Here is a 27501-nt window from a genome sequence, read left to right as displayed (position 1 = left end):
TGAAGGTACTCACAAGAGCACATGTGCTTCCTGTGAGTAAGACCCTAGGCTCATTCCTAGAAATATCCACCTCAAAAAATTATAAGCAGACATAACTGAAAAAAAAATTATTTCATTTCTATGTGATTTCTTCTTAGAAAGATACTGTTTGTAGTATTAGACTATATGCCCTGGAAGAGAGCAAAAGATCAAGATAGACAGAAATAATTGAAGAAGTATCCAAGGAAATGAAGAGGAATTATTGAAAATCAAACAACTGAACTAAGAATGGCGTTGGCCCACTCCAACCTCTGAAACTTTGCCGTAAGAGGCTGTGGTCTTCAGCAATTGGGATGCACCTTTTAATATTTTACAGACAATCCCAAGCTTGGGACTGTGAATGGAAAAAAGTGCTTATCTAAGAGACAGTTTCTGTTTAGTAAACACGAACTGCCTCAGAGAAGAGTGGCTGTGAATTCTTAGCAACTGATATTGCTAGTATGGAGTCATGACATATTTATGTAGCCATACCCACATGTGACAGTGGGATAGATAAAGTAAAACTTATACATATACTTATCTACATACAGAATCATTTACACAAACCTGGATAAACATGCCCATAATCATGCCCATATGTGAATGATTACATATGCTTTTTAAATGGACAAATTAACAATCATAAAGAGAAAACTATAAGAATTTTGTTACTGGAAGGTACATCATCTATATAGTACCATTTGAAAGTAGATATAAAGAAGTTACATATATGTATACATATATGTATGTGTGTGTATATATGCTTAACTACCATAGAAGAAACTTTTTTAAAGAGTAAAGGTCAAGAAATTGAATAATATAAATGCTCATGTAAAGCCAAAAAGACAGGAGAAATAGAAGTCTAAAAGTAGGAGTAAGAAAACAATGGCACCCTTATGGCTAGAGTTTTTTGCTCATGTAGATGCCCAGGTAGGTCGTCTGTTCCCCTGAAGACACCACACCCTGAGGCTTCCCAGGAGATCAGCTGCACATAGGGTGACTGACAACAGAGCCTAAGACATTCCAGAAGATCCAGTGCACACAGGGAGACTGGGCAGCTGATAGCCAGCTTGTCTGCTCCCCTAAAGACATCATGGTTCGAAGGCATGCCAGATGTTCCGCTGCAAACAGGGCAAATTGGCAACTGACACCACAGTCTGAAGACTTCCCAGAGGCTCTGCAGCATGCAGGGCAACTGACCCAACAAGCTGAAAACCTTGGGGGGGGGTGGGTTTCTCCTAAAAACAGGTAAACAGAAACCACAGTCTATAGGCCCCCTGGAGAACAGCATCACATAGTACAACAGCTTGACTGCTTCTCTGAAGACCCAATGGTCTGAGGCCTCTCAGGAGATCTACTACAGCCAGGGCCACAGGTCTACCAGGAGACCTGAAGCAACCCAGAGACAGAAGAGGCAGATTCCAGACACACCTGGACCAGCAAACACCAGGCATAACCAGATGCCAAGTGGCAAGTGAGAGACCATAAGCAACAGAAGCCAATATATGTGGGTATCATCAGAACCCTGTTCTCTGACCACAGCAAGCACTAAATACACCAACACGCCTGAAAATCAGGAAGCTGACCTAAAATCCTATCTCATGAAGATAATAGAGTCCTTTAAGAAAGATATAGAGCAAAATACAGGAAAACACAGGTAAACAGGTAAAGCCCTTAAAGAGGAAACAGATAAAAACCTTAAAGAAATATAGAAAACCCAATCAAACAAGGGAAGGAATTGAATGAAGCAGTCCAAGACCTAAAGGTGGAAGTAGAAACAATAAAGAAAACACAAATAGAGGCAAATCTCGAAATCAAAAACCAGAAATGAGGTCAGGAATTACAGATGTAATTATCACCAACAGAATAAAAGAGATTGAAGAGAATCTCATGCGTAGAAGATACCATAGAAGAGATTAATACAACTGTCAAAGAAAAATCAAAGCATCAAAACCTCCTAACCCAAAACATTCATGAAATCCAGGACATAAGAAATCACGAAAGAACCAAATCTAAGAATAATGGAATAGAGGAGAAAGAAGATTTTCAGATCAAAGGCCCTAAAAACACCTTCAACAAAATCCTAGAAGAAAACTTCCCCAACTTAAAGAAAGAGATGACTATAAATGTACAAGAACTCTATAGAACGCCAAATATATAGGACCAAAAAAAAAAAAAACCTCTCATTACATATTAGTCAAAATACTAAATTCACAAAAAAGAGAAAGAATATTAAAAGCTGAAAGGGAAAAGAGACAAGTAACATGCAAATGTAGACCTATTAAAATTATACTAGACTTTTCAACAGAGACTATGAAAGCCAGATAGAGAAAACAAAATATTCCAGGACAAAACCAAATTTAAACAATATCTATATACCAAGATAATAAGCATCTTTTAACAAAGCCAAAAGGAGAGAACCACAAACACATAAAGCCACCTACAAAAACAAACAACAGGAACCAACAGTCATCTGACTTTAATATCTCTCAATGTTAATGGACTTGAGTCACCTATAAAATGACATAAGTTAACAGACTGGATGAACAAAAAAGGTCCAGCATTTTGCTACATTCAAAAAACATACCTGAATAACAAGACAGACACTACCTCAAAGTAAAAGGCTAAGAAAGGGAATTCTAAGCAAAAGGTCTATCCAAAAATAGACTTTCAACCAAAAGTTATCAAGTGAAGTGAGGAAGGACACTTCATATTTATCAAAGAAAATTTCCATCAAGAGAAAGTTTCAATTCTGAAAATTTATGCCCCAAATCCAAGAGCACCCACATTCATAAAAGAAACTTTACTAAAGCTCAAAACACACATTGAGCCCCACACAATAATAGTGGGAGACTTCAACACCCCACTGTCACCAATGAACAGATCCTTGAAACAGAAGCTAAACAGAGGCACAGTGAAACTAACAGAGATTATGAACCAAATAGATTTAACAGATATTTACAGAACAGTTCACCCTAAAACAAAGAAATACAACTTCTTAGATTTCTTCCTAGAAATCAATCAAAGTGTTGACACTTCATACCCAAACTTAAGGTACACAGTGAAAGAAGTGCTAAGAGGAAAATTCATAGCACTAAGTGCCCTGGTAAAGAAATTAGGAAGTTCCTATATTAGGAACATAGCAGCACACCTGAGAGCTCTAGAACAATAAGAAGCAAACACACCCAAGAGGAGTAGAGGCCTGGAAATAGTCAAATGCAGGGAGAGAATCAACCAAATAGAAACTAAGAGAATCAACAAAACCAAAAGCTAGTTCCTTGAGAAAATCAACAAGGTAGAAAAACCCCTAGAACAACTGACTAAAAGGCCCACAGGCAGTATCCAAACTAACAAATTCAGATATGAAATAGGAGACATAACAATAGAAATGGAGGAAAATTTTAAAATCATCAGATCCTACTACAAAAGCATATATTCAACAAAACTGAAAAATCTAGATGAAATGGATGGTTTTATAGACAGATACGACATACCAAAGTTAAATCAAGAGCAGGTAAACTATCTAAACAGGCCCTTCTCACCTAATGAAAAAGAAGTCATTAAAAAACAAAAAACAAAACAAAACAAAAAAAAACCCAAAACACCAAAAAAGCTCAAAACACAAACAAACAAAATAAAACAAACAAACAAACAAAAAACCCAGGGCCAGATGGCTTTACTGCAGAATTCTACCAGGCCTTCAAAGAAGACGTAATAACAACACTCTTCAAACTAGTCCATAAAATAAAAACAGAAGAAACACTACCTAATTCATTCTGTGAAGCCACAATTACTCTGATACCTAAACCACACAAAAAACCAACAAAGAAAGAGAACTTCAGACCAATTTTCCTTATGAATATCAATGCAAAAATACTCAATAAAATTCTCATAAACTGAATCCAAGAACACATCAAAACCATCATTCACTAAGGTGTACAATATATGAAAATCCATTAACATAATCCACTATATAAACAAACTAAAAAAAAAAGAAACAAAACACAGGATCATCTCCTTGGATGATGAAAAAGCATTTGAAAAGATACAACACCCCTTCATGTTAAAAGTATTGGAGAAATCAGGAATTCAAGGTCCATACCTCAACATAATAAAAGCAATTTACTGCAAAAAGACAACCAATATCAAATTAAATGGAGAGATACTTGAAGAAATCCCACTAAAACGCAAACAAGACAAGGATGCCACTCTCCCAAACCTCCTCAGTATAGTAGTCCAAGTTCTAGCTAGAATAATAAAGCAGCAAAAAGAGATCAAGGGGATACAAACTGGCAAAGAAGAAATAAAGGTATCACGATTTGCACACGATATGACAGTGTACATACGTCACCCCAAAAATTCTACCAGACAACTTCTACAACTGATAAACAACTTTAGCAAAGTAACTGGATACAAAATTAACTCAAATAAATTAGTACCTTCATTTATACAAATAATGAACAGGTTGAAAAGAAAATTGGGGAAACAACTCCCTTCACAATAGCCACAAATAATATAAAATATTTTGGGGTAACTGTAACCAAACAAATGAAAGATCTGTATGACAATAACTTCAGGTCTCTTAAGAAAGAAATCGAAGACCACAGAAAATGGAGAGATCTCCCATGCTCATGGACTGGCAGAGTTAACGTAGTAAAACTAGCTGTCCTACCAAAGGCAATCTAGAGATTCACCACGGTCCCCATCAAAATCCCAACACAATTCTTCAAAGACATGGAAAGTGCAATTCTCAAAATCATCTGGAAAAAAATAAAACCCAGAAGAGCACAAATAATTCTTAACAATAAAAGAACTTCTGGGGGAATCACCATCCTGACTTGAAGCTATACTACAGAGCAATAGTGATGGAAAACTGCCTGGCATTGGTACAGAGACAGACAGGTAGATCGATGGGATAGAACCGAAGACCCAGAAACTAACCCACACACGTACAGGCACTTGATCTTTGACAAAGAAGCCAAAAATATACAATAAAAAAATTCCTTCGATAAATAGGCTTGGTCTAACTGGCTGTGTATGTAGAAAAATGAAAATAGACCCATATTTGTCACCTTGCACAAAGCTCAAGTCTAAGTGGATCATGGAGCTCAACATAAAACCAGATACACTGAATCCAACTGAAAAGACAGTGGAAAAGAGCCTTGAACTCATTGGTTCAGGAGGAAATTTCCTAAACAGAACAACAATGGCTTATGCCATTCAATAACCCCACATCTGATAGAAGGCTAATATCCAAAATATGTAAAGAACTCAAGAAGTTAACACCAAACAACCCAATCAACAAATGAGGTATAGAACTAAACAGAGAATTCACAACAGAGGAATGTTGAATGGCTGAGAAGCACTTAAAGAAATGTTCAAAGTCCTTAGTAATCAGGGAAATGCAAATCAAAATGACCCTGAGATTCCAACTCACATCAATCAGAATGGCTAAGATCAAAAACTCGGCTGACAGCACACGTTGACGAGAATGTAGAGAAAGAGAAATACTCTTCCACTGTCGGTGGGATTGCAAACTGTAGAACCACCCTGCAAGGAAATATGGAGGTTCCCCAGAAAAATTGGAAGTAGATCTACTCAAAGACCCACTCTAGGGCATATATCCAAAAGATGTCCCCACGGGGGCACGTGTTCAACGATGTTCATCACAGCCTTATTTGTGATCGCCAGAAGCTGGAAACAACCCAGGTGTTCCACAAAAGAAGAATGGTTACAGATGATGTGGTTGATTTACACAATGGAGTACTACTCATGTATGAAGAACAAAGTCATCTTAGGTTTTGCAGGCAAATGGATGGAACTAGAAAATATCATCTGAGAGAGGTAACTAGACCCAAAAGGACATGCATGGTATGTACTAATAACGCATGGTATGTACTAATAAGTGGATATTCGTCAGAACAGTACAGAACGCCCAGGATACAGGCCACAGAACTCAAGAAGGTTAGCAAGCAGAAGGACTCAAGTGAGAATGCCTCAGTCCCACTTGGGCAGGAGAAGAAATCAATCACAGGATGGGGGAGGGAGGGAGGGTCCTGGGTGGGAAAGCAGACAGGGAGGGAAAGAGGGGAACATGGGTGGCAGCAAAAAGAATGGAAACAGGCAGCCTTGGAAGCAAAGGTGTGGGGGACCCTCCAGAATGTACCAGATGCTGGGGAGGACAGAGACTGTCAGGACTCAACGGGAGGAACCCTAGAGAAATGCTTTATAGTGGGGAGGGAACTTGTAGAACCCATCTCCAGCAGAAAGACAAAGCATCGAGTGAGGGATGGGGCTGCCATCCCACAGTCAAAACTCTGACCTATAATTTTTCTATCTGTAAGAACTGCAGGGACAAAAATGGAGAAGAGCTTGAGGAAGATGAGGTCCAGTGAGATAAGCCCAAAGTGGGATCCAGCTCAATGGGAGGCCCCCAGGCCTGACACTATTACTGAGGCTATGGAGTGATAAAAAAGGAGGGCCTATCATGACTGTCCTCTGAAAGACCCAACAAGCAGCTGAAAGAGTCAGATGCAGATATTTACACCCAACCAGTGGACAGAAGCTGCTGACCCCTGTGGTTGAATAGGAAAAAGCTGGAAGACACTGAGGAGGAGGGCGATCCTGTAGGAGGACCAGCAGTCTCAACTAACCTGAACCTCGAGATCTCTCAAACACTGGACTACCAACCAGGCAGCACACACCAGCTGGTATGGGGCCTCCAACACATACACAGCGGAGGACTCCTGGGTCTGTGTTCAGTCAGAGAAGATGGACATAACCCTCAAGAGACTGGAAGCCCCAGGTAGTGGAGAGTTCGGGGAGGGTAGGGGGTTGGAGGTATTACCCAGAGAATAAAGCACACAGTGGAACTGTCAAATAGTTCTGAAGTAAATCAACATAAAATATCCAACTGTTCTTTATCAAAGGACCAAAGAAAATCAATAGAATAGACCAAAGACTATTTTCATCCAAACTGAGATAAAACTCCTGGGCTTTGCCACAAAAGAAAGCGAATCAAGGATGTGAGAAGTTAGCTCAGCACTGGGCTGGTGGAACCCTCTGGAACCTTGGACTAGAAAAGCAACTGAGTGGTAGACGCAGAATTTACCTGAACATTCTGTAGATGCCTAGAAGGACGTCACTTACACAGCTGAGCCCCAGATCATCAAGTTTCGGATGGTGATCGGGGCTTTACTAGCAACTGACCTAAGAGGCAGTACTATTTTGATAAAGAATCTAGCTGTGCAATGCATATGTCCTGAGAGCATTCCTGAGGTTAAACTAAAAGGGTTAGACAAATTCATTTAGCTGAGATGGTTTTAAGATGCTGTGTCATGAGTCTGGTAACTGTTACTGTGGACCTGTAGCCACAGCCTTGGCTACCCTGTGCTGGGAATGACGACTCCTCACCTGACACGACTCCCACGCCGTCCTCACAGTCGTAGTCGGACACCTCACTGTCACTTATTCTCTTCGATCCTAAAAACAAGTGACACGGGAAATAAACTTTTCACTTGTTCAGAAAAAGGACGTTGAGACTGCTGTATCCCTGAGGATGGAGAAGGATAGGAGAGCCCGCCCATGCTCACCAATGCTGACTCGCACAGACATCTCGCGAGGTTAGGATACACATCACAGAGTGGTTAGAATTACACCATTATTCAGGAAACACGTGAGACAAAATTCTTAAAGAGGCAAAAGTCTGAAACTGTGTAAGTATGAAACATATAATTCAATTCTACTGAAAAATAGCTGGCCACATCAGATACTTCAGACAAAGGCTTTTAAACCTGGGCACACTTCAAACACAGAGATAAGCCGTTTTACAAATCATTAACACGTCACTTACTAATATAGGTGACTAAGAAATGTGAAGTTTGATACACATGACCATAGAGAATTTCATAGATGTAAACCGATACATGATTACCTTCAAATTTTAAGAGCATTATATTCTTATAAAGCTAATTTTTTCCCTTGTCTTTGTTTTCTAAGGCAAGGTCTGGACATACAACTTTGGCTGGCCTGGAACTCATCATGTAGAGCAGATGTTTTCTTTTTTTGTTAAGAAAGGGTGTCTTTGTATAGCCTTGGCTGGCCTGGAACTTGCCCTGTAGATCAGGCTGTCCTTGAACTCACATAGTTCTTCCTGCTTCTGCCTACACCCATCCCTAAAAATTTTAATGTTAATTTTAACATAGAAAAATTATCATCAAGTTCAACAAAACAGAACTTTAATGTCTAAAATGATCGTACCTTTATACTTAATTATGAAATGCGCCATGCACAGAAATCAGCACTTAATTCATATGTTTATTTTTCACAACAAGAGTCTTGGGATAGACATGCGCTATGCTATGCAACAGGATCTTTTATTAAAGTTTTTACTCTACCTTGGTGTCAGAAGACATTTAATGATGGTAACAGTGCTGCAATCTCTTAGACGGACTTTTTTGACTCATCAGACACTATACACCTTTCACTAATTACTCGTTTCAGAAAAAAACATGCTTTCCTATAAAGCTCTAAAACAAATTAGAGAGACAGTATCCAATGTATAGAGTCTCCAAAGCAGACATTTGTCAGGATGTTTTAGGAATGCATTCCTTTATGCTCACACTTCTGTCAGAAATATTCCTTATTTCCCCCAAGTTTCTTGTTTCTCATGCCTCCTTCCTTGAGGGGAAGCATATGATGCCAACTCGGTAGTTCTTCTGTCTCTGCTTATAAAGGAGAGGGGGTCACACCTTGATTGCACGGTGTGAAGTTTATTCTGGTATTATTCAAATGGTAGTTTCTCTGCCCTCAGACCTAGTTGCAATTTGGAAATGCACTGTAAAGCTTATGATAAGAATCTTCTGTCTGAAGTGTGAAGAAAACGCTTATCCTTTATTTCATCCCTTGTCAAGAAAAGCTGGAGAAGCCGATGACCAAGCAATAGAATAGGTTGGGACTTCTGCCAGCCAGGGAGGGAGGGAGCGAAAGAGCATTCAGCGACAAGGAAGGGGTCCAGAGAAACATCAAAGCAGAATTCCTAAAGCCCAGGAAGCCAGACCAATACAAAAACGCAAATATCTCAAGGATTTCGTCTGAGAGGCAGCTTAGAGGATTAAAATAGATCAGTGACTACCCACGTATTATGTGGTAAAGCTTGATTAACTAAAACTGGACTTTCAGTGTCATCAACGGGGAACTAGTGAGGACAAAGAAAAACGGCATCTGTATAGTAATTTACTGTATACAATTCTCTTTACAAAACATTCCAACAACTAAAGTCAGAAAGCTCTGATAGAAGGCGTGGACACTATTATGAGAATATCATGACACATTTCCAGCACGCAGGGTAGAATGGGATGTATAGATGTAGGACATGTATTTTAAATAGATTTGACCAGAGAAATGATTGTGTAAATGAGGCAGTAATGGAGAAACTCAATGAGACTGTCTACCAACTTATAACAAATTTATTGTTGTGCAGGCCTCACCCTGAGGTTAATAATGGACATCGTACAGATTTTTAAGTGTGTGTGTGTCTCTGTGTGTGTGTGTGAATGTCTGTGTGTGTATGTGTGTGAGTGTCTGTAGGTGTGTGTGTGAATGTCTGTGTGTGTGAGAGTGTGTGTGTGAGTGTCTGTATGTGTGTGTGTGTGTGTTTGTGTCTGTGTGTGTGAATGTCTGTGTGTGTGAGAGTGTGTGTGTGAGTGTCTGTATGTGTGTGTGTTGGTGTGTGTGTGTTTGTGTCTGTGTATGTGTGTGAATGTTTGTGTGTGTGTGAGAGTGTCTGTGTGCGCTCACGCCTGGATGAAAGATGCATAAATCAAGTCAGGGATTGAAAGTCAAGACCTCAAATTAAGTAGAAATACTATTTTTTTCTAACTCTTACAGAACCAAGATTTTATGTTTCCATATTAACATTAAAGGCAGTAAAATGTGCTGTAATCATGTGCACTGTACTTGGATTTTTATTTTTGACATTCTGATGAAGTCAAAATTTAGATTTAATTGGTAGTAATTGTATTAAAATGAATATTTTCAATGTTTCATTCACTTATGGACACTTGATCTTTGACAAAAAAGCCAAAAATATACAATGGAAAAAGAAAGCACCGTCAATAAATGGTGCAGGTTTAACTAGCAGACTGTATGTAGAAAAATGAAAATAAATTTACATTTGTCACCTTGCACAAAGCTCAAGTCCCAGTGATTCAAGGACCTCAACATAAAACCAGGTATATTGAATGTAATAGAAGAGAAAGTGGGACAGAGCCTTGTATTCATTGACACGGGGGAAATTTCCTAAATAAGAAACATTTTCTATCACAAGAGGTAGAGGGAGGGAAGAATCTGTGTGTTTGGGGGGGGGAGGTGGGTAGGATCAGATATTGGAGGGGAAATGGAATAGGAACAGCCACTGGAGGTAGTCACTAAAAAGTCCCAGATGCCAGGGAAGTTAGAGGCTGCAAGGACCCAAAAAGGATGGCAGTAGCCAAAATATGCAACAAAGGGGAGGGAGAACCTGTATAGACCATCAGTAGATAGGCATGGCTCCCATTTGAGGGATGGGGCCACCACCCACACATCTCAAAATTTTTAATCCAGAAATGTTCCTGTCCAAAGGAAGGACAGGGTCAAAAAATGAGAGAGACGGAAGGAAAGGCCATCCAGATGCACCTCCTCCCACCTAGAGAGTCACCCCATCCAGATGCACCTCCTCCCACCTAGAGAGTCACCCCATCCAGATGCACCTCCTCCCACCTAGAGAGTCACCCCATCCAGATGCACCTCCTCCCACCTAGAGAGTCACCCCATCCAGATGCACCTCCTCCCACCTAGAGAGTCACCCCATCCAGATACACCTCCTCCCACCTAGAGAGTCACCCATCTGCAGGCACTAAACCACACTATTGCTAACACCGAGAAGCGCTTGCCAATTGCAGCCTAGTATGGCTGTTCCCTGAGAGGTTCTACCAGCCCCTGACTAACACAGATGCAGATACTCACAGCCAACCATCAGCCTGAGCCCACGAACCCCAATGGAAGAGCTAGGGAAGGACTGAAGAAGCTGAAGGGGATTGCAACCCCACAGGAAGAACAGTATCAGCTAACTGTAACACCCAGAGCTCCCAGGGACTAAACCACCAAGCAAAGAGTACTACACATGGAGGGTGCCAGGTCTCCAGATACATGTGTAGCAGAGGATGGCCTTATCTGGTATCAATGGGAGGGGAGGCCCTGAGGATGCCCCAGCACAGGGGATGCTAGAGCAGTGAGGCAGGATGGGTGAGTGGGTGGAGAAGCATCCTCATAGAGGCAAAGGGGAGGAGGGAGAGGGGAGATAGAATGGGGTAACTGGGAGGGGCATATTATTTTAAATGTAAAAGAATAAAATAATTAATAAAAATGGAAAAAAACATTTTCTAACTATAGAACCAGATTTGGGGAATTGTTTTCTGAAAACTTTGAAATTGTTGCCTTTTTTAATTATATCTCATCTATTTTGAACTTAGGTTGCATATAAGACAGAGAAAACTTATTTTTTTCCTATGGATAGCACATTTTTCAACATTACTGATTCACTATTTATTATTTTTCCATTATCTGTAATAGAAGCTGTGTCATTATGAATCCACCTTATGGAAGAGGACATATTTGAAATTCTATATTTTCCCTTGCACCAACTATGCATAAATCGATAACTTACTACATTCCTAAACATGTCATACAATAATAAAAAAATGACTCCATAGCATTAGTAATATTTATCTTATGCACATTTGTTTTACATATAAATTTTAGAACCACATTAACAAAGCTTACAAAAAACATTCTATTGGGATTCAATTGTATTAAATCGATATATTAACCTGGGAGAAATTAAAATTACAATGTATTGGTAGTTATAAACATGACATGCTCCCTGAATCTGTCTTCTGAAAGCCTCTCTCTGAGGTAGAGCTTTCATATACCAAAAGGTGCCATGCAAATGAGAAAAGGAAGGATGGAACCAAGAGTCCTAAACAGCTCAGCCCCCTATAAATGACAACAGTGACCAGCATGGCACACACCTAGGTGATAACCAACAAGTCTCTAGTTGGACTTAAGACTCAGCAAGTGACACAATTCTGGCCTGGAACTGGAAACCCAGCCAACAACTTAGGGTGAGTAAAGTGAAGGATCATGGGAAGAACCTGTACCAGCCACAGAACTACAGCAGCAGAATCCTTAACTACACTGGAAATATTTCTCCTCGTGTCTGCAGACGCATGTAGCCTTCACCCCTCACCAAGGACATTTCTCTTTCCAACCTACAAACATTTGTAGAGAGAACCACAGCTACGAAAAGTGGAGCTGTGCAGCCCAGTCGCAAATGCTATATATATATATCTACCATGTACTTTCTGAATCTAAGGCTCAGGCAACACTGCAGAAAACTGTTAGAGCCAGAAGGACAGGAAGTATGCTGCGAGGTTACATCTGTTAGAAATGTAGGCAAGCCACACCCGTGAATGTTCAAACAAGGCCGCAGGAACCTGACTCGATCGAGGGTGACAGCAACAGGCTTGCTAACAGAAGGGGAAAAGCTCAGGAGGCCTCAATCCCAGACACAGAACAAGGAGCAACTAAAGCGTGCTGAGACCAGGAGAACTGTGTTCCCAGGGAAGACAGAGCACACCAGTTAGTTATCTAATACTAATGTCAGCCAGCAGACCATCCGCACACAGTAGCAGGTAACGTAGAGACTGCACAGGTTTTATTTATGTATTTAGGAACACACACACACACACACACACACACACACACACACACACACACACCAGTTTTAAAAAGGACCATGAATCTGAAAGGCATTAAGCAGGAGAGGCAAAATGAAAGGGTTTGGAGGAAGGAAAGGAAGGAAAGAAGCGATGAAATTATATTATAGTCTCAAAATCATTAAAAGATAAAGATGAATTTAAAACAGAATAATAGAATCATAATGCAGAATAGTTCTATGAGTATTTCCAAAACTCCAGTAACTCAGGTCAAACACCCAGGAACCCCACTGACCACATTTCTAATGTCCTTTCTGTTCCCTGCTCATTTTTTTAGGTTTGCTTTAGGGAAAAAAAACCCCACATTCCTGGTACATGATAAAATAGTAGTAAAAACACTTCCATCCACCAAGAACATGACAATGGTCACATTAACTTTTCTAGGGCCGTATTGCATTCCCGAGAACTATTTAGCTCCAGACTATCCTGCCCATTCGCTGTGGAAAGCTGTGGAATTTTAGGACGAAAGCCCTGAGCAACGAGAAGGGTCCTGAGGCAACGAGAAAGAGAAAGGAAATGGAAATCAATTCTGCGATCAGAAATCACACGTGAAATTCCAGAGATAGTCAGCCCTGTAGGGAAAAGAAGGCCATGAACTCTGAGCTGCTTGTCCACGACCCCTTGGATAAAAGATTCTGAACCTTGTATAAATCTCCATACTTGCTGGCTGATTCTAAGCTAATCTGACACAAGCTACAGTCCTCTCAGAACCTCACTAAGAAGATGCCGCCATCAGGTTGTCACATGGGCAACACTGCCTGCGCTTTCTTAAGTAGTGACTGTGGCTGGTGACAACCTGAGCTATAAGGAGTTATAGGAATGCAGGTTGAGCCAGCATTTGGAGGAAGCCAGTCAGCAGTGCCCCTCAATGGCTTCTGCTTAAGTTCCTTCTCCGTTTTGAGCACCTGCCCTTGATCTCATAAGGAACAGACTGTCACACAAAGTCTAAGTATGGATACCGACGATGGCTTTGATGAATTTTTAAAAAGGAAAGAAAGCATGAAGGGAAGGGACAGGTCATTATGTTTAAGCAGTGAGTACTTTTCATTACCCATTAAATCATCTGCCCAAACCCTAAATATCGATCTTAAGTATTTAGTTAAACAGTAGTTTTGAGAGGCCAAAAAAAAAAAAAAAAAATGGTTAGGCGGATAAAAGTATGTGGTGCTTTAGCAGAAGGCCCTGGTTTAGTTCCAATAGTCACATGACAACCATCACCCACTCATGTAGAGCCTACATATATCCATATAGTGTGTGTGTGTGTGTGTGTGTGTGTGTGTGTGTGTGTGTGTATACATATGTAATTTTTGTAATATTTTCCAATTCCAACTGGTATAAACTTAGGATCCATTTTTTGAAGTTAATAAATGTTCATTTATTTTCAGTCTAAAAGGAGTAGAGAGTAGTTTTGAATTAATATACTTTCTGTATTGTGTTGAGCATAGTTTTTATGATTGAATAACCTCATTTTACACACACACATATAGTAACACTTAGTGTTACTTTGTGGAATTCAATGCTGTTTAATCAAGCATGTTTGATTCTTTACTAGCAGCATGTGACCCCGACTTCCTGTTGTTACCTTCAGGTGTTTATCATTTGTTATATTCTGAGACAAATAATTCAGCACCATAAAGGTCTGTTCTTTGAACACTGTCAAAATCTACTACATCATTTATGGGAATAGTTGCTACTACTAATGCTGCCTTTAAGTAGATGCAGAAGAAAACTGATACAACGTTTACAAATACTGCCTTAATGAAATTGTTCATCTTGTTTAATTTTCAGTTTTGCTCTACTGTTTACAATCCCACTGTCTACTCATGTTGTCAGTCATCTGTGCATCTTCCTCCACATTCACACACTTAACCATATCATATGTACCTACGAATCTGCCCATCTGTTTGCGCCCTACTCCATTTTCATCCCAGAAATAAAGCAATAAGGGTTTATTTTGCTAATTTCAAAATGGTGAACGATAAACTCGGCAGCACTGATTATTTGTTATACAACTTCTATATTTTTCTAATCTCACATTAGTCTAGTATGGATTTATTTTCCTGATCTCGTGCTAACCTACTCTATATGAATACGTGCTGACTAGCTTTCCCGGTGCGCTCCAGCGCTCCTGCACTGACATAAGGACAGTGTCCAGACAGTGCCTTCGTCTACTCCATCCTCTGCACCGTCAACGAGAGAGAGGTCACGTTTTCAAAGATGATGTTTCCACTTTTAGAATTTCAAATGTACAGATATGATTCATCCATTCACTTGTTTTACTACTGACCTGCTACGTAATGATGGACATTATAATACCTGCTTGAATTAAGTTTAAAATAAATTGTAATATTAGTTTTTTCCCAACTGAGTCTCACAGGCATATTAATCACAGCTGAGGTCAGGCCCAGGCCAAGCAGCAGACGATTAACAGAGTGAACCACAGCTCTGTTTGGACATTTCTCTCTTAATGGCCTTCTGTTTGTATATCATCATCTCCAATTTTGTGTGTTTATTTTTATTGTGTGTATGTGTGTGTGTTTCTTGTGTTTTCTCACTGTTGTTTTTCCCCTGGTCTGTTCGCCTGAAGTTTTTTTGGGTTTTTTGGTGTTTTTTTTTTTTTTTTTTTGTTTTGTTTTGTTTTGTCTTTGTTTTTGTTTTTGTTTTAACAAGAAAGAAAAAAAAACCAAGATGGATCTGGGTAGATGAGGAGAAGTTAAGGAGAAAAATTTTGATCTGACATTTTGTATGAAAAATATTTTCAATAAAAAAGGATCTTAAAAAATTGGGTATTTCTGTAAATCGTTGTTTAAATGTTGTTAGATTAAAGAAATAAACAAGTGAGTAAATAAACAACAAAATAATTTTTATAGTAGCGGGAAAGGTATATCAGTTAAAGAACTTGGTTTTGCAGAGGGCCTGAGGTTTAGTTCCCAGTGCCCCCGTGGTAGCCCACAATACCAGCTTCCTGGGGATCTGAAACCATCTTCTAAACTCTGTGGGCCGTCACATGAACATGGCGCATTTACATACATGCATGCAGATAAACAATTCATACACATGAAGTAGATACATCTAAAATGTAAAGCAACTGCTATACATTTTTTATATGCACACGGAAACTGAATCCATCCTGAGGTATAAATACCTTATTGGACTGTGTGTTTACTTGAATTTGTATTTGCTGGTTTTTCTGTATTTTCCCTAATTTTTAATATGACTTATTAATGAAAATGTATTATCCTGGGAAATCTGTTAATTTTTCTCTCCATCAAAATTTTATGTTTATTAAGGGTAATTTAAGTCATGCAAGTTGAAAATTATTTCAATAGATAAAGGAAAAAAATTGAAAGTTTAGCCCATGGTCATGATAAATACCTTAGCAGACTCATGAGAAGCAATTTATCCAACAATACAAGTTTTCTGTGATCTCTATGACTAAATACACATGATTATGAAACACTGAGTGCTTTTCCTCAGACACTGAGAACAAGTACATGCACGGAATGTTCTGAACGGGCACTAAAGTGAGAGAAATGACAAGGGCACAGGTTACAAAGCCAGAAGTAGCATAACAGGAATTAGAACTTAGAACTTGCTGGAAATGAAGTGACCATTCAAACGTTAAGAGTGTGTCCTGATCTTGCCGAGGACCTAAGTTCAGTTTTCAGCACACATTGGAAGTCGCTGACAAACAACAAAATTCTAGTTCCAGATAACCCAAAGCCTCTTCTAGTCTCCTGTGGTACCTGATCCCATACTTAGTCAAGCAATAGAAGGAAAATATATCTTTTTTTTAAAAAATCCTAAAAAATATAAAAACATGGCAACTAGAAGATTTTCAGGATAAATATTATAAAGGTGAATTATATTTTTACAGGAAATGAGTAATTAAGAAATTAATTTTAAAACTGATACCATTTATAAAAATAACCAAAGATTTAATACTTAGCAATATACACATAATCTTTCATGAATGCAAAATACTTCTGCATCAGTATCTTAAAGTTGCTATAAGAGACAAAAAACAGGCAGCTTGGCATGATAGAAATTTACTGCCTCACAATTCTGGAGGCCAAACGCACATCTTCAGACGTTTGGCAGGTCCAGGTGCTTCTCTCTGGCTCCTGGTGTTTCCAGAAATCCTTGGTGCTCCTGACTCACAAATGCATCCACTGACCTGGCCACGTTCTGCATGCCTGCACTGACCGTCTTACTGCTACAGAGGTATAATTCTCTAAACAATCTCTTCCTTTTATCACACACAGCTATACCGTGGATAATCTTAACTTAACTTGATTACACCCCCCCCCCAAAAAAAAAACACCTAATTTACAAATAAGCTCATATTCTCCAGTACCTAAAAGTTAGGATTCTAATGTGTATGTTTTTAAAGGAATAATTCACCCCACCCCTTTAAAATAAAAACCCAAAAACCAAAAAGGCTTGGCAAGCTCCTGCCTGGGTCTCCGGCAAGCCAAGCAGCCATAAGGTCTGCCCTGACTCCTTTGCCCTCCATCTTCCTGTTCCACCCCTCTAACCAAAACCCCAGACACCCACAGTCATCAGCATCAACCAAGTGAAACCCCTACCACCAATTCTGTCTCAAGGATCCTCTGGGCAAACCCAGTAGTGGGGAGCTCCACCCTGCCCCTTCTGCACTCCATTTCCAGGGCCACAACTCTCTGAGATTCTCTCTTGCATCTCTTGTGTTCTGTTGGTGACGCTTGTGCCTGTAGCTCCTCTTCTCTTTCCTAGGTTTCCATCTCCAGCCGGAGGCCTCCATTGCTATAGGCCAGCTACTGACAGGATAAAGGAGGCCTGGAACCTTCGGGAATCACCATCTCTAACTGCACCCCACAGGCGTGCAACCCCCCAACTTCGCTCAACAACCAGGAGCAAACTTGAGCAGCTCTGAGTGCATCCCTGGAAGACTGACTGCTACTACAGGAACAACTAGCTCTACCTGCAGCCTCAAATGCCTACTCCCACCAGTGACTACCAGGGCTGCCAACACTAGGGACAACCAGATGAATAAAGGCCAGCATTAGAAGTCAAAGCACAAAAGCCGGCTAATATGGCGCCACCAGAACCCAGCTCCTCTACTATAGCAAGTTCTAGATAACCTAACACAGCCCAATTGAAAGAAAGTGGCTATAAATCTAATCTTATGAAGATAATAGAGGCCTTTAAAGAGGAAATGAATAAATCCCTTAAAGAAATACAGGAAAATACAACCACACATGTAGAGGCCCTTAAAAACAAAACAAATGGATATAAAGAAATACAGAAAAATACACTCAAATGGTGAATGAAATTAATAAAATTGTTCAACACCTAAAAATAGAAAATAGAAACAATAAAGAAAACAAAAGCTCAGCCATCAGGACTCACATGGTGACCCAGAGAGCTGAGCATCCAGGAGCCCCAAGAGCACTCTCCCTCCTGAGCCTACCGGCCCACATGTCTACAGGCAAGACAAGCTCCAGTCAGAGACAACAAGATGACCTAGCATCACAGATAACAAGAGGGCAAGAGGCAAACACAAGAACCTAAGCAACAGAAACCAAGACAACCTGACAACATCTGAACCCGGTTCTCCTACCACAGCAGATAGTGGAAATCCAAACACACCAGAAGAACAAGATTTGAACTTAAAATCACACCCCATGTTGATGATGGAGGGTGTCAAGAAGTGCACTGAATAACTACCTTAAAGAAATATAAGAGAAAACAGATACAGACCAGAAGCCCTTATAAGGATGGAAACACAAAAATCCTATAATGAATTATAAGAAAACATGAGCAAACTGGTGAAGAAAATAAACAAAACTCTCCAGGATCTAAAAACGAAAATAGAAACAATAAAGAATTTACAAAGGGAGACAACCCTGGAGATAGAAAACCTAAAAAACAAATCAGGAGTTATGGACGTTAGCATCACCAACAGAATACAAGAGACGAAAGGGAGAGAATCTCAGGTGTAGAAGATAACATAGAAAAAATTGACACATCAGTCAGAGAAAATGCAAAAGCCAAAAAGCTCTTAACTCAAAACAGCCAGAAAATCCAGGTCAAAATGAGAAGACCAAACCTAAGGATAATAGGGGTAGAAGGGAGCAAAGACTTCAGCAAAATTATAGAAGAAAACATCCCTAAAGAAAGAAATGAACATGAACATATAAAAAGCCTACAGAACTCCAAATAGATTGGACCAGAAAAGAAACTTCTTCCAACACATAATAGTCAAAACACCAAATGTTCAAAACAAAGAAAGAATACTAAAAGAAGGGAAAAAGGACAAGTAACATATAAAAACAGACCAATCAGAATCACACCAGACTTCTCAACAGAGACTATGAAAGCTAGAAGATCCGGGACAGACGTCATACAGACCCTAAGAGAAAACAAATGCTAACCCAGGTTACTATATCCAGCAAAATCTCAATTACCATAGATGGAGAAACCAAGATATTCCAGGACAAAACCAAATTTACACAATGTCTGTCCACAAATCTAGCCCTACAAAGGATAATAAGATGTAAAACTCCAACAGAAGGAGGGAAACTACACCCTAGGAAAAGCAAAAAAATAATCTTGCAAGAAAACCAAAAGAAGAAAAGCACACAAACATAATTCTACCTCTAACAACAAAAATAACAGGAAACAACAATCACTATTCCTTAATATCTCTTAACATCAATGCACTCAATTCCCCAATAAAAAGACACAGAGTATCAGATTGGATATGTAAACAGATTCCAGCATTTTGCTGCATACAGGAAACTCATATCAGAGACAAAGACAGACACTACCTCAGAGTGAAAGACTAGGAAAAATGATCCAAGCAAATGGTCCCAAGAAACAAGCTGGAGTAGCCATTTTATTATCGAATAAAATAGATTTTCAACCAAAAGTTATCAAAAAAGATAAGGAAGGACATTCATCATAGGAAAAATATATCAATATGAACTCTCAATCCTGAATATTTATGCTCCAAATGCAAGGGCACCCACATTTGTAAAAGAAACTCTACTAAAGCTCAAAGCATATATTGGACCACACATAATAATAGTGGGAGACTTCAACCCCCTACTCTCACTAATAGAACCTTGAAACAGAAACTAAACAGAGACACAGTGGAACTAATAGAGGTTATGGACCAAATAGATTTAACAGATATTTACAGAACATTTCGCCCTAAAATACAAGAAGATTGATATAATCCCATGCATTCTATCAGATGACCATGAACAAGGCTGGTCTTCAATAACAACAAAACAACAAAAAGTCCACAAACAAGTGGAAGCCGAACAATGCTCTACACAATGATAATTTGGTCAAGAACAAAATAACAAAAAATTAAATACACTTTAGAATTTAATAAAAATTAAGGCACAACATACCCAAACTTATGGGATACAATAAAAGCCATGCTAAGAGGAAAGCTCATAGCTCCGGTGCCTCCAAAAAGAAACTGGAGAAAGGCTACACTAGCAGCTTGACAGCACACCTTAAAGCTCTAAAACAAACATAGAAGATACACCCAAGAGGAGTAGACATCATAAAATAAACTCAGAACTGAAATCAACCAAGTAGAAACAAAAAGAAATATACAAAGAATGAACAAAAACAGGAGCTAGTTCTTTAAGAAATTCAACAAGATTGATAAAGCCTTAGCCAGACTAACTAGAGGGTGCAGAGAGAGTATCCAAATTAACAAAATCAGAAATTAAAGGGGAGACAGAGCTAAACAAAGAATTCTCAACTGAGAAATATCAAATGGCTGAGAAGCACTCAGCCTAAAGAAATGCTCAACATACCTAGTCATCAGAGAAACACAAATCAAAACAAACCTGAGATTCCACCATCAGAAATGGGAGACATAACAACAGAAACTGAGAAAATTCAAGAAATCATAAGATCCTGCTACAAAAGTCTATACTCAACAAATCTGGAAAATCTACAGAAAATGGACAAATTTCTAGATAGGTACTAGATACCAAAGTTAAATGAAGATCAGATAAACCATCTAAACAATCCTATAACACCTAAAGAAATAAAAGCAGTCATCAAAAGCCTCCCAACTAAAAGAAGCCCAGGACCAGATGGGCTCAATGCAGAATTCTATCAGACTTTAATAGAAGGCCTAAGACCAATATTCTCCAAATATTTCCACAAAATAAAAATAAAAGGAACACTACAAATTCATTCTTGCACTCATACCTAAACCACACAAAGACTCTACAAAGAAAGACAACTTCAGACCAATTTCCCTCATGAACATTGATGCAAAAATACTCAATAAAATTCTTGCTCAACGATCAAGAATCAACAAATGGGACCACATAAAAATTGCAAAGCTTCTGTAAGGCAAAGTACACTGTCAACAGAACAAAACAGCAACCAACAGATTGGGAAAAAACCTATATCAATCTTACATCTGATACAGGGCTAATATCCAATGTATACAAAGAACTCAAAAGTTAGACTCCTGAGAATCAAATAATCCTATTAAAAATGGGGTACAGAGCTAAACAAAGAATTCTCAACTGAGGAATACCGAATGGCCGAGAAGCACCTAATGAAATGCTCAACATCCTTAGTCATCAGGGAAATGCAAATCAAAACAATGCTGAGATTCCACCGCACACAGGTCAGAATAGCTAAGATCAAAAACTCATGTGACAGCCGATGCTGGCAAGGATGTTGAGAAAGAGGAATACTCCTCCACTGTTGGATTGTAAGCTGGTACAAACACTCGAAATCAGTCTGGTGGTTCCTCAGAAAATTGAAGTGGTTTAGCTGAGGACCCAGCTATACCACTCCTAGGCATATACCAAGAAAACGCTCCAACATATCACAAGGACTCAGGCTCCACCATGCTCATAGCAGCCATATCTATAGTAGGCAGAAGGTGGAAAGAACCCAGAGGTCCTTCAACAGAGGAATGGATACAGAAAGTGTGGTACATTTACACAATGGAGCACTACTCAGCTATTAAAAACAATGACTTCATGAAATCTTTAGACAAATGGATGGAACTAGAACCTATCATCCTGAGTGAGGTAACCCAGCCACAAAAGAACACACATGGTATGCACTTACTGATAGGCAGATAATAGACCTCAAAAGTTCTGAAAAACCAAGAAACAATTCACAGACTTTATTAAGCTCAAAAAGAATGAAGGCCAGAATATGGATGCCTTAGTCATTCTTAAAGGGGAGAACAAAACACTCCAGGGAGGAAATAAAGGGACAAATAGAGGAGCAGGGATTGGAGAAAAGATCATCCAGAGACTGCCTCACCTGGGGATCCACCCCACATGCAGCCACCAAACCCAAGCACCATTGCTGATGCCAAGAAGTACTTACTGGCAGGAACCAGATAGAGATGTCTCCTCAGAGACTACGTTAGTCATATAGATACAGCTGAGCATGCTTGCAGCTAACTATTGGACTGACCTCAGGGACTCCAATGAGGTTGCTAAAGAAAGGACCTTAGGAACTGAAAGGGGTTGCAGCCTCATGAGAAGAACAACATTATCAACCAACAAAACCCTCCAAAACTCCATGGACTAAAACACCAACCTTTGAGCACACATTGAGAGAACTATTAATCCAGTTGCATATGTAGCTGAAGATACCAGTGTCTGGAATCAATGTGAGAAGAAGCTTTTGGCCCAGGCATGTAGGGGAATTCCCAATGTAGAGGAATGCCAAGGCAATGGGGTGGAGAGGGTAATTAGAAGGGAGTGCACTTTTGTGAAGGCAAATGGACGGGGAGGGGGTATGAGAGTGGGGCAGGGTAAAGGGATAATATCTGAAATGTAAATACAGAATATCTAATTAAAAACGAGAGGAAAAACAAGAGTAAAGTTCATAGCACTACTTAGTTCATAAATCCTTCATAAAGCAATAGAATTCTTATACTAACAATTTTAAAGTACACCCGAAAGCTCCAGGGGAAAAAAAGAAGCAAACACACCCAAGAGCAGTAGATGGCAAGAAGCAATCAAAGTCCAGGCTGAAATCAATCAACTAGAAACAAAAAGAATAATACAAAGATTCATCAAAACCAAGTACTGGTTCTTTGAGAGAAACAAAACAGAGACATAACAATAGACACTGAAGAAACACAAAGAATCATTAGCCCTTACTTCAAAAGCCTGTATTACATACGTTTTAAAAAGCTAAATGAAATAAATGACTTTCTAGACAGATACCACTTCCCAAAGTTACAGCAACATGGAGAGCTTTTGGGACCACTTGGCGAGAATTTGACATAGGGCATGGACAAGGTTAATTCAGACAGGAATTTGACACTGGGCCAGGACAGGGAAGTAAGCTCAGGCAGGAATCTGACTTTAGGCTAGAACAACGAAGTAGGCTTCAGGCAAGAGTATGACTTTGCCTAGGACTGGGAAGTAGGCTCAGATATCTTGGTCATTCTGGTAAGCCCTTAAAAACAATGAAGGTGGAACTCTGTTATTGCCTTCCTTGTTCCTTTACTATTTGTGGTTTTTTGTCTTGCTTGTTCCCTTAACCTAGAATTGACCTTATTATATGCATGTAATTAAAATGGTATAAAAGCAGACTAGGAAAAAATAAACCCGCCTCAGCCTCTGAACTGGCTGGGGTCAAGCTACATGTTGTCTAATTGTCTTTTTTCATTTTAATCCTCAGTACTACACTGGAGAACCTGTTGACTGACTGAGCTGGCTTGGTCAAATCAAGATTAGATAAACTATCTAAATAGTCCTATAACCACTAAGTAAACAGAAGCAGTCATTAAAGGATCCCCCCCCCAAAAAAAAAAAAAAACCAAAAATCCAGGCCCAGATGGTTTTAGTGCAGAATTTTACCAGATTTTCAAAGAGGAGCTAATACCAATTCTCATCAAATTATTTAACAAACCTGAAACAAAAGGAATGTTATAAATCTCATTTTATGAGGCCACATAAAAACTCAAAAAAAAAAAGAGAGAAATTCAGACCAATTTTCCTTATGTTCATTGATGCAAAAATACTCAATAAAATATTCACAAACCTAACCCAAGAACATATCAAAAACATCATCCACCATGATCAAGTAGACTTCATTCCAGGGATGGTTCAATATCTGGAAATCCAGCAATATAAAACAGTACATAAACAAACTAAGAGGCAAAAAACATATATCATTAGATTCTGAAAAACCCTTTGATAAAACCCAACAGCCCTTCATGTTAAAAGTCATGGAGAAATCAGGAATACAAGGCACATACCTAAAGTTAATAATATATATACAGCAAGTCAATAGCCAACATCAAATTAAATAGCAATAAACTTAAAGTAATGGCACTAAAATCAGGGATGAGACAAGACAGCCCATTCTCTCCCTATCTCTTCGATATAGTACTTGAAGATCTAGCTAGAGCAATTAGACAGCTACAGAAAATCAAGGGGATACAAACTAGAAAGAAAGAAGTCAAAGTGTTGCTATTCAAAAATGATATAATAATACACACAAGTGACCACAAAAACTCTACCAAAGAACTCCTACAACTGAAAACCGCTTTCAGCAAATAGCTGGATAAAAATTAATTCAAAGAAAGCAGTAACCCTCCTTTATACAAATGATAAACTGGCTGAGAAAGAAATTAGGGAAACAAGCCTTTATAATAGTCACATGTAATATAAAATATATTGGTATAATACTAATGAAGCATGTAAAAGACCTACATGACAAGAACTTCAATTCTCTGAAGAAAGAAATTGAGGAAGATATCAGAAGGAAGATCTCCCATGCTCATGCATGGGTAGGATTAACACAGTGAAAATGGCCATCTTACGAAAAACAATCTACAGATTCAATGCAGTCCTCATCAAATTTCCAACACATTTTTTGAAGTTCTTTAAAGAACAATTCTCAAATTCATATGAAAAAACAAAACAACAAAAACAAACAAAACCCCCAGGATAGCCAAAACAATCCAGAACAATAAAAGAACTTTAAGAGGAATGACTATCCATAAACCCAGGCTGTAACAGAACCATGGTATTGATCATTGATCAGTGGAATAGAATCCAAGACCACAAACAAACCCACACACCTATGGACACTTGATTTTTGACAATGAAGCCAAACTATTAAGTGGAATAATAAAAGCATCTTCAATAAATGCTGCTGGACTAATTAGATGTCTGTGTGTAAAATAAAAATAGAACATATTTATCATCCTGCCCAAATTCAATTTAGAGTGGATGAAAAACTTCAACATAAAATCAGATACACAAAATCTAATAGAAAAGAAAGTGAACTCATTGGTTCAGGGGACAATGTCTTGAACAGAAAACACACAATTCAGGCACTAAAATCATAAAACTGAGAAGCTTCTGTAAGGCCCAGGACAGCACTAACAGGTCAAGAAGGCAACCTACCCATTAGAAAATGTTCTCTCCCAATCCTGCTTCTGACAGAGGAGATATTTATATATAAAACCCCAAGCAATTAGATACCAACAAACCAACAACCAAAATAACCCAAATTAAAAAATATGGAACGGAGCTAAACATAGAATTTTCATCAGAGGAATCTCTAATGGTTGAGAAACACAGAAATTGTCAAAGTCCTTAGTCATCAGGGAAATGCAAATCAAAACAATTAGGATATTCTACCTTATACCCGTCACAATGGCTAAGATGAAATACTCAAGGAAATGTACATGCGGGCTAGGATGTACATCAAAAGAAAGACGCCTCTACTACCCGTGGAAGTGCACACTTGCACAACCACTCTGGACATCAATTTGGTGGTTTCTCGGAAAAATACAACTGTTCTACCTCAAGACCAAGATATACCACTCTTGGGCATATACCCAAAAGATCCTTCACTATACCACAGGGAGACTTGCTCAACTCTGTTCATAGCAGCTGTATTCATAATAGCCAGACAACTGGAAACAACCTCGATGTCCCTCAATTAAAGACTGGATAAAGAAAGTGAGGCTCATTCACACCATGTAGTACTACTAAGCTATTAAAAACAAGGGCATCTTGAGTTTTGCAGCAGAATGGATGGAAGTATAAAATATCCTGAGTGAGTAGCCCAGACCCCAAAAGACATGCCAACCGTGAAGTGGATTTTAGCCACAGTCTACAAGATAACAATCAATGTACACTGTACAACCAATGTACAATCAATGCACACAAGGAACCCAAATAACATGGAGGACCTAACGGAGACTGGTTGAATCTTTCTGATAAGGGGACATTGTTGACATCAGAAGTGGCCTATAGCCTCCAAATCCAGTGATGAAGTCACCCTAGACAACAAATGTTTCATTCTTCATCACCCCCTTGGCCCTCTTCTTTTTCACTCTTCCTTCCCAATAAAACCTCTCCCCTGGAGCTGTGCTGGCCTGGTATGATCTGGCGGGATACAAGCCACTTTTCTATTTATGAGGTGGGTGGAAGGGATCTAGTTGGGAGAGGGGACTGGGAGGCAAGAGGGACTGGACTCGGGAATCAGATGTAGGGAAAACAGGAAAGAGAGAATGGAAATCTGCTGTGGGCAGACAACCGGCAACTAGGACATGCCAGAGATCTGGGACCTGGGAGGACCCAGGGTGGTTACAGAAATGATCAGCTGAAATCCCTAGCAGTGGAGAACCCGAAGTACCCACTACCTATATCCAGGCAGGATTCCCAGTAGAGGGAAAAAAACAGCAACCCACCTATAAAACCTTTGACCTAAAATGTGTTCTGTCTACGGACAAAGATAGAGCAGAGATGGAGAGAAAGGCCAACTAATGACTGTTACAAATTGAGACCCATTTCATGGGCAAGAATCAATCCCTGACACTATTAATAATACTTTGCTATGTTTGTACATACAATCCTATCATGACTGTCACTAAGAGGCCCCACTCACAGGTTGACTGAAAGAAATGCTGTGACCCACAGTCAAACATCAGATGGAGCTCAAGGGGTCTTGTGGGAGAATCACAGAAAGGATGGAAGAACCTGAAGAGGACAGGGACTCCACAGGAACCAACAGTGTTAACTAACCTGGATCCTTGGAGGCTTTCAGAGATCAAACCACCAACCAAATAGTGAACACGGGCTGGACCTAGGCCCCTTGGCATATGTAGCAGATGTGCAGCTTTGACCCCATGGTGGTCCGCCAACAACTAGAGTGGGGCTGTCGCTGAATTTGTTGCCCGTCTGTGGATCCCATTCCCCTAACTGGGCTGCCTTGTCCTGCCTCAGTGAAGACTGTGCTCAGTCCTGAAGTGACTGACATGCTGGGGTTGGATGAGGAAATACTCAGGGAAGCTTCCATTCTCAGAGTAGAAAAGGAAGGGGAAGTGGGGGGGTAGGAGTCGTGAGGGGGGACTGGGAGACGATTGAGGCTGATACTGGGATGTTAAGTGAATAAATTAATTCATCAAATATATGCATAAATAAAAAGATTGACAAATTAATAGACTTTCTTTAAAACCACATATAATGCAGTAACATTGTTAGAAGACTAAGAGAGAGTTAGGTGATGGAAGGATTTTAAACTTAGCTAAATTTTACTTGAGTAATAAAGAGAAATGGAAATGTTTTCAGAAAAGCAGAACCAGTTTCTAACTTCAATGAAAGACGTGTTTAATGTTCTTCAAAAAAAAAAAAAAATTAGAACT

At 39.4% G+C, this 27501-nt stretch overlaps 1 protein-coding gene across 25 annotated transcripts in view; it reads right to left on the bottom strand.

Annotated features, from left to right (window-relative positions):
- The window catches only part of RIMS2 (regulating synaptic membrane exocytosis 2), a gene marked incomplete at both ends in the record, with an annotated part of 425123 nt that overhangs the window by 166938 nt on the left and 230684 nt on the right, over positions 1-27501 (bottom strand). For all 25 annotated transcript variants that reach the window (XM_080909305.1, XM_080909325.1, XM_080909329.1 and 22 more), the window contains one exon: positions 7432-7500. In XM_080909305.1, coding sequence (XP_080765431.1) covers positions 7432-7500 — 69 coding nt within the window. The remainder of the gene's footprint in view (positions 1-7431; positions 7501-27501) is intronic.

The sequence above is a fragment of the Micromys minutus genome (assembly GCF_963924665.1).
Source record: "Micromys minutus genome assembly, chromosome: 33".
Classification (NCBI taxonomy): domain Eukaryota; kingdom Metazoa; phylum Chordata; class Mammalia; order Rodentia; family Muridae; genus Micromys; species Micromys minutus.
Note: the sequence above shows the minus strand (reverse complement) of the source record. Positions and strands in the feature narration are given on the sequence as shown.